Source organism: Rhincodon typus, chromosome 30 (genome assembly GCF_021869965.1).
Source record: "Rhincodon typus isolate 14 chromosome 30, sRhiTyp1.1, whole genome shotgun sequence".
Classification (NCBI taxonomy): domain Eukaryota; kingdom Metazoa; phylum Chordata; class Chondrichthyes; order Orectolobiformes; family Rhincodontidae; genus Rhincodon; species Rhincodon typus.
The window spans coordinates 10,694,741-10,703,797 of NC_063361.1; the positions used below are offsets into that span (position 1 = coordinate 10,694,741).

General features: G+C 43.6%; 1 protein-coding gene across 1 annotated transcript in view; it reads right to left on the reverse strand.

Annotated features, from left to right (window-relative positions):
• The window catches only part of LOC109921648 (integrin alpha-8-like), a 121,655-nt gene that overhangs the window by 53,022 nt on the left and 59,576 nt on the right, over positions 1-9,057 (reverse strand). The window contains exons 11-13 of the mRNA XM_048614461.1: positions 6,197-6,249; positions 3,026-3,234; positions 929-1,120 (exon numbers count right to left, since the gene is read on the reverse strand). Of these exons, the coding sequence (XP_048470418.1) occupies positions 929-1,120; positions 3,026-3,234; positions 6,197-6,249 (454 nt within the window). The remainder of the gene's footprint in view (positions 1-928; positions 1,121-3,025; positions 3,235-6,196; positions 6,250-9,057) is intronic.

The window sequence follows — 9,057 nt, forward strand, 5'->3', positions numbered from 1 at the left end:
GTGCGGATGGGCAGCGGGCTGGAGGCCCCAGCGGAGTGGGGATGGGCAGCGGGCTGGAGGCCTGAGCAATGCAGGACAGTTGTTGGATTGGAGACCATTGTGGGTAGTCAGCGGCTTGCGAACCCAATCAGAGAACATGTGGAAGCCCCCTGCACCGATCTACTGCAGGCCCTTTATAGAAAGTCTGTAATGCTTATCTTTTTAACTGTATTTCTCACTTTTCTAACTTATATTATGAATAACTCTAAGTGATGTAACTTTTTTCCCTTTTCTTCCCTGTATTTCTCTCTTTCGTATCTAAGATTTGTAGCTAAGATGGTGCCATGTGGGCGACATTGTAAACTTTTCACTGTACTCTTGTACATCTGTGTTGAGCACACATGAAAACAAAAGGATATTCTGTTCTATTCCAAACCTGATCCTTCCTTAAACACGTGGTCATTTTATTCATTTTTATCTACATTGAATGTAAAGATAGCCTTCAAATAATGACAGGAGCAGTCATGTTCCTGTCAGCAAGCGCTGGTTGATAATTATTGGAGTCCTGTGTCTAGGGATATTTTATCCTCCCTGCTCTCTCATTCCTTTAATGTCGTTACCATCCAGATCTGACAAAATGGAGCCATTATGTTGAAAAGGTGGCATTGAGATATATTCATACAGGGAGTTTGTATGTGGAAATATACAGGCTCTGAATTAGTCAAATTCAATTTTCATCACTTGAGGTTTTGAGAATTTCACCAATATCTGGGAATCGTTTAAATTTGAAACTGAAACTCACTGACTATCTGCCACTTTCTTGCAGGAAGTACAGATCTGAGTTGAAAAATAAGTAAACGAGCGATTGTGTTTTCTTATTGTACGTCTCTCTGTTCACAGCACGATATTACACATGCAAAAAGTAAAATAAAAGCCATGGAGACATCACCGGTGTAGTTATTTGCATCTATATCTGAGCCTCCTTGCAGTGAGAAGCCAAATCCTGCTGATACCAAGTCAGGGCCCCAGGTTCCCTTCAGTTCTTGGTAAGACTTTGAGTGCAGTCCAGTAGCATGGCCAAGGTAAACGAATACTCTTCCTTTGCCATCTTCACCAGCATATGGTGCTCCGATCGCTACATCTAGAGAGACATAGATGGTTCATTTGCATTTAACTCATGTGTTGTCACAAATTATGCCAAACGGTGGAAATTTAATAAATGAAAATACAAAAGTCTTTCATTCAAAGTAGCAATAGCTTTGCACCACAGTGATACTCATTACATAGCTCAGTTCTAACCTATTTCCCTTTCTCTTAGCTTTCATTTACAGCCCAATTGTTTTGGGTTCTTGATGGAATTGGGAACCAGACTCATTCTTGAGACTCAGATCCAGATCAGCGACAGAAGTTCGAATTGAGCATTGAACTGTTGCTGAAACAAAAAAATCACTCATGTTCCCAGAGTTGGTGTTCAGAGAAAGCCTTCAGTATGAGAACAGTAAAACTATCAATCTTGCAATGGTAACGGGTGGTCCTCACAACTTTTAGCTCTCATGAGGCCTCTTGGCTGATCACTCAGCTGCCTTCAGGGATTTTTGTCCTACAGGGGCCTGCATGAGAAAACCTTGCTAAATGGCAAAGTTATGAAGTAACCAGCACGACAATGATTCTACGTCTTCAGCTGTGTTGCATCATCATACCCCTCCAAATCAATCTAAACTGAAGCATGCCTTCATCCTGCCAATTGTATGTTCAGATCATGACACTAATAGCTGCAAATTGCACATTAATTGCTCATGGGAGAGAGTCATCTCTAGTCATGTCTAATATTTGTTATTGAGGTGTGGGGCACATCTTCTGAAGTTTAGACCTAGTAGGAGCAGGTTTACACTTTGCAGAGTTTCATGGATAGATAGAATATCGTTTTGGAGAGGAAAGGTTGCTTTTGTATATGGTTTTGGGATACCTCTGGGAAGGTCAGATACTCTTTCGGAGAAGCATAGTGCCCTTTGAGGCTGTTAAAAGTAGACTTGACTGTGCATAAACTGTCAATGTCAAGTGGTCAGTTGTCAAGCTGGAAAATAACTATCTGTCATGTTGAAAAATCCTTGCTTACTTATTAACTCTGTCTGTTGACATTAGCCTGAGAGTTAGCAAAATAAAATTAGTGCTGCCTGACTGACTTCATAACCTTTCAATATCACAATGGGGTGCAACACCAAATGGTTATAGACTCTTTGAAGTGATTTTTGTGAATTTCAATGCTTGTTTTAAATGGAATTGCAGGTAAATGAATGTAGAATGTAATGAATGGGTTTTTATCAACGTGAGAGTTACTTAAACATGTAATTTTATCTCATCTCAACCTGGATCCTAAGGTCTGATCATCATGGATTCCGTGTGAGTCAACATGGTAGATACAGGGGTGAAAGGATGCCAGGTTAGGGCATAAGTTGGCATGATTTGACGTTAAATTGGCCTGTGTGCTATAAAGGGCAGTGGGAGTGGGCATAGGTTGGCATGGCATATAAGATTTCATCGGGGATGGGTAGAGGTCATGAGCTGGATGGAATGGTAATGTGTGGGGTTTGGAGGCTATGTTAGTGGCTGAGGGCTGGGGGGCTGTTTTTTTTAAATTACTTTTTTTAAAAAAAACCTTTGATGAAATGTTGATGGACTGAGCCTGGCCTTTGACCCGCCTGTCTCTGCTCCACACCACCTCGCTCTGCCCCAACGCCTGCAGCCTTTTGCACTGTTTCCACAGTTCCCCAAATGACCCTCAGAAAGTCTCCCCCAACAAGGAACAGAAGTCTGATATTCAGGGGCAGTTTTGTCCAGGTTGGTATTGTGGGGACAAGATATATCCCAAGTCTGCATCATGCAGTGAAAGATCAGGTGTGAGTGCTGCATAGGGAGGAGGCAGACATATGCAATGTTGCATTTGTCACGAGGATAAGTATTAGGCAAAAGATTTGGTATCTAGTTTCCTCTTTCACCACCAAGCACTGGATTGATTTAAACAATGATAACCTGACGAGTTCATTACCCTTGTATCCATCATAGTCAAGGTCCCCAAGAGTGCTGATGGCACTGCCAAAGCGCCCAAACTTGTCAGTTCCTGTGATCGTCTGCGTTGGCTGCTTGAAGCTTCCAAGCTGGTCTTGTAGATAAACATAAGTCTGTCCGACCTCATGCAGTTTGCCATCCTGTCCATGGCTCATAAAGAGAGGCGCACCAACTAAGATATCATCTCGCCTACACAGCAACAACAGAGGGACACATAAATATCATTGCTTTAGTCATTAATTGCCAAGAAGAAATTAAACTGAATTATTTGCATGATTTCAGAGCGCACAAGGATCATATGCAAAGTTAAAAATGAATATTATTTATTTTGTAAAGGATATTCTTTGCATTTTTTTCTAAGTTTCATCCTTCACCTCTTAAAGAGGCTGACAGGTGTTGGATATATAATGGGGTACAGTCCATGGTGTATTGACTTGTAGCTTCCTGGCATTTTAGAGAATATTCCTCCTTTCCCTTCAAACTGCATGTGAAAGCTGGGAATTACATGGTAAAAGGCTAAAGCTTTAGGAGCTGCATCCAATAATGCTTACTTTAGTTGGCGTTCCCATGGCATCTTAACACCTAGTCGAAGTGCAGAATTATTACTGTAATCTTTGAAATATTGCTTTGAAAAACTGAGGAACCAATGGAAAGCTAAAGGTCAATTAAACCACTTGCCTAAAAAACTCTGCTAGGAATTAAATATCAAAAAGTATGTCATGGACATCAAATTGAATCCTAGCTGGCTTTGGGTAAAGTAACCTATTGGGTGAACCACTAGTCTAAGCAAAGTGGAGGTCATTAATCCAAGTTACAAAATTGAGTTCAGGGGCTATGGGTCAGCTCTAGAATATATTATGGAAACCTGCTGGGTGTTTTTGTTTGTAAAAAGTCAACTGACCCATTCATGTCCAACAGGGAAAGGACCTTGTTAGCCCTGTCTCACCTGGATAACACCTAGCACCAATGGCCACGAGCTCCCCTGTGGGAACCCACCATTAGGTTCGACCATGGTTCCCAAACCCTGCTCTGTGCGGGCAGGGTTTGGGATTTTCTCCAAGGCAGCTAATGCATGGTCAGAGAGCAGCTTGTTTCACCAGTTAAAGACAGCGGGCAGATTCATAAGGCCGCTTGGTCAATTAGAAGTCTTGCAGCTTGAACAGAGCAGCGGCCCGCGATTGAAGGTAACTAATAGGGAGGCCATTTCAAAATGGAGGGGCCCTTGCTCTCTAACTTTCTAAATGCGAATGAATACATTTTTCAGGGCACCACTGCTGAGGAGAAGCCTCTCCGTAGAGTGCCACACCACTTAGACAGGGAGGGTCTCTTGGTCAACTTGGAGTTCAAACCCACATTTTGAGGCCAGTTGCTCAGAGGAAACCTCCAGGAACCTAAGCTGTCCTTGTCCTCAGAGAACCTGGAGGCTCATAAGAAAAGCCCAGTTGGACACCTTTAATGGCCTCAAATGGCTAAGAAGAAGCCCTTGAGAATCAATGAGCTGTTACATAAAGATTAGACGTCCTATTGTATCCCATCCATCCTACATGTGGGGAAATGGACGTGAGGTAGGGAGGAAGGAACCGGATTGATCGGTGGGGTTATTTGAAGCATCTGCCTGTTTCTAATCCTGAATCCAGATGGGGCTCAAAATCCATCTGAGGAATAAGTTGTAAGGGAAAGCTGATAAACGGTAGGACTTGACAACCTTAAAAATAGGCATCTGAATGTAATTGGGACAGAAGTCTGATGTAAGGTGGTGGCTCAGGACTTGGGCAATGGAGAAGACTTGCTGAAGGCCTGATGTGATCATGTGGAGTAACAAGAGTGAGAAATGAGAAAGGTTTGTGAGGAGTAGATAAACCTGGACGAGGCGCACTGCACAAAGGTCTTGTAGAGAAGAACAGAATGTTTTGAAGGCATTTGGGGCAACAACAGCGTGGATCACGGGATTGGGGCCTGTTTATAGACTGGATGCTGAGTCACATAAGGACCACCAAGCTCCAGAAGGGAAAAGCCTGCCCCGATAATTAAGCAGGTTATTTTTTAGATTGATTCCCTTTTCATAAGGGGTTCCAAAGAGAGAACTCTCCAAGCTGAACTGGGCCCTTGGCTACACCAGACCTTTGGAAAGCCTGAGCAGGCAGGCAGCATAAGATGCCCCACAGTGGCACACATGCCCAGCTGCCTTGCGCAAAGAATGTGTCCTCCCGTCATCCCAATGCAATTTCCTGTGAGAAGTAGCAATGAGCACAACCCTTGGAGACAGGAACATAGGAACAGGAGTAGGCCCCTCAAGCATGTTCCACCACTCGATGAGATTGTGGCTGATCTACGGCCTGACTCCATATTGCCCATTTCCCATAATACCTTTGCATAACAAAAAAATGATCTATTGCAGTTTAAAAAATGATCTTGCATCTGCTGCTGCTTGTGGAAGACGGAGTGGACTTGCATCCTGGTAATTACCAGGAGCACATTTGGGCAGTGGGGGTGGGCAGTTGTGGATGGGAAGGCGAAGGCAAGGGGATGCAAAGTGATCTTATAGACGTTTATAAAATCATGAGGGACATAGATAAGGTGAATGACAAGGGTCTTTTCCCTAGGGTGGGGGAGATCAAAACTAGGGAGCATATTTTTAAAGTGAGAGAAGGAGAAAAATTTAAAAAGGACATGAAGGTCAACATTTTTACACATAGTGGTTCATGTGTGGAATGAACAGCTGGAAAAGTTGGTGAATGCAGGTGCAGCTGCAACATTTGAAAGACATTTGGATAGATTCACGAATACGAAACTTTTGGAGGGAAATGGAGTAAACACAGGCAAGTGGGACTAGTTCAGTTTAGGAATATTTTTGGCATGGATAGTTGGACTGAAGGGTCTGTTTCCATGCCGTATGACTCTAAGTAACTTCAAAATTAGACTGGTGATTAACTTGACAATTGACCCAGGGTGGGGAGTTCCACACCTTCACTGTAAAGCATTGAATAATTTCAAATTGACAACTGTAATAAAAGTCACTAAATCACAAATATTTTTAAAGTTACTGCATTGACGGGAATGTTTGTTGTTTATAACGGCTCCATCTCCCTTTGGAGAATTATAATAAAGGGCACAAGCAACGGTTCATTGCATAGGGCTAAGCAATCCTTACCCATCACTGTTTATATCCATAGCAGCCACCGCATAGCCGAAATATGCTGCTACCTGCAAATCAAAGCCCACAGACTGAGAGACACAATAAATCGGTTTCATTGCTTGTCACAAGTATGTTTCAATCTTTAGCACTGATATCCCTCAGCTTGACAGCCGTGAAATTCCATTTCTACTTTATATGGTATGACAATCGAATATTTACTGAATATTTCCGTACTCGCAGTGCATTCACGCTCTGCTGCTTTACTGAGAACAATGTTGTTTCAACATAAAATCTTGTATAAATTCACGGTGAATTGAGCGTGAAGGTCTGAACTGATTCGAAATGAAGTGGGAATGTGCTTTACCTTCTCAGGGAAGTTACTTCAGCTTTGTCCCAGGAATGAATAAATAAAAATCTTCCATGACAACAGTTCCTGACATTTGATCTGACTATGTGATGCCAAACCACTTTGAAACTACATCTCACCTATAGCCTTAAAATAGCCTCATCTCTCCTATGTTAAGATTTCTATATAAAAGTCTATTAAGTAAATTGTAAAAGGCATCATGTTCCACTCATTGAAAGGTAACAGAGAAAGCCAAGTTAGTTGGAAACTTATCTCAGAGGCAGCTTTTGAACCTAAGTCACAAGTTCAAATTTCATTGCAAAATTTAGGCATGAAATTGGACATTGGGAAACACGATATTGGAATAATCTACACCTTTACTTTTAAACCCGACGAAAGGTCATTGACCTGAAATGTTAACTCTCTTTCTCTCTTAACTGAGGCTACGTGACCTGCAGGCTGTTTCCAGCAATTTCCTGTGTGTTTCTTTCTGAGAGTCAGCATTCACAGCCTTCTCCTTTTGTCTTTTTAAAAGAGGGGCTTGCATTCTGGTTGCAGTGGGAGCTGGAAGGGTCTGGGGAAGACAGTCTGAGCAGAGGAAAAGCGAATGAAGCCCCAGAGGACAGAGAGTGCTCTCTGACACAGCACAGCGCAGTTTGTTGCAGGGGCTGAGCAGGTAGAAAGAGGACTTCTGTCTACAGGAACTGAACAGGCCCTCTGGAAAACAAAATTTGCAAAACTAATGGGTCCACAAAAACAACACTGCCAGTGCCAGCACTGTAACACTAAGGCCCTGGATATAGTGTAGGAAGAAGTTTAAAGTCATCAAGATCAATGAATTCATCCTCAAATGCTACTTCAGTTCTATCTCATAGACTACTGCATTCACTACAACCCTTCATTCACCTACCAACAACCTCTACTAAACAGTGTGGCAGTGTGGTGGTTCAGTGGTTAGCACTGCTGCCTCACAGTGCCAGGGACCTGGGTTTGATACCAGCTTTGGGCAACTGTCTGTGTGGAGTTTGCATGTTGTCTCTGTGCCTGTACAGGTTTCCTCTGAGTGCTCTGGTTTCCTCCCACAGTCCAAAGATGTGTGGATTAGGTGAATTGGCTATGTTGGATTGCCTGCAGTGTCCAGGGAAGTGGGTGCTTTAGATGTGGGAAGCATAGGGGCGTTGGGCCTGGGTGGGATGCTCTTTGGAGGGAGAGGTGTGGGCTGAATGGGCAGCTTCCATACTGGAGTGATTCTATGATAATCACTCACATCTCTGATTCATAGCCTTGTCTGACCCTCACGCATTGTGCACTGTTGCTTGCTTCACAGCCGTATCTTACAGAACACACATTGCTTGCCATCTCCGTTCCACAAAATGCACTGACACATTTGCTTTTTGGCTGCATCACAGTAGCCGACAGGGGACACACACAGTGATAACTCTTCAGCACGAGGGACAATGTCTTTACAAGCACGTGAAGACATGGGCAGCAGTTTAGATGAAGTGATTAAAGCTAACGGTATGTTCATGCTTAATCACACATCATAGCTCATTTTGCACCCAACCCCCATCACCCCCAAAACACAGCCCACAGGCTCTTCTAACTTCCAAGCTGTAGGCACTATCAGGGTGCAACTCATCATTTTCCCTGACCTACCCCCATCATTCATAACAGACATAACCTAGGGCATTTCTCCTTTTAGATTCCTCTGAACTGTCATTGGGCCAGGTAGTGATACAACAGCAAAATGTGGAGAAGGAAGTGCATAGAGCTGTGACTCTCACTCTGACATCGGCTCAGCTGTATGGTATTGAGTTTTTGGTCTTGTATATGCTGAAGACTACCAACACTCAGATGTTAGTAACAGGTTTGCATTAGAGGTGAGTTTAGAGATATCTACACCAGGAATAAGAGGCCTGTAGCCAAGACAGGGGGTGAGGAGTGGCATTGATGCCAATGTACAGGGTCAGTGTCCTCTTCTTTCTCCTCCTTTGCTTCCTCCCCATCTCTTCCTAAATTGTTGTCCTCAGATGCTCATGTATACCTGGTGGCAAGGGCTGAGGCTTCATGTTGATGAGGAGGAGCAGACCAGCTTGAATGAGGACACACGTTCTAGAGGCAACTGCAGGACTCCTCCAAGGCAGCACAAACTGTGGAATCATTACTAAAGCCCCCCGGTGGTCCTACTGGACAGCACTGTGGGTAGTAGCATATTGTATGAACCCTGTCCACGTGGGGGGACAATTGGAGTCAGGAATTGAATTGAATTAAATCTCTTATTGTCACATGTATTCAATGTAAAAATACAGTGAAAAGTGTGTAGCTTCGCTGTACATACATGGCACTTAGAATGAGATAAGGAAAAAAGAGATAATTTAAGAGAGTCCAACTTTCTTTTCCACTGCTGCAGTCCCACTCCGGGATTTCCAGCCCTCGCCATGTCCCTGCCAGAGTCCCATTCCGGGCTTTCCAGCTCTCGCCATGTCCCTGCCAGAGTCCCATTCCGGGCTTTCCAGCCCTCGCCACGTCC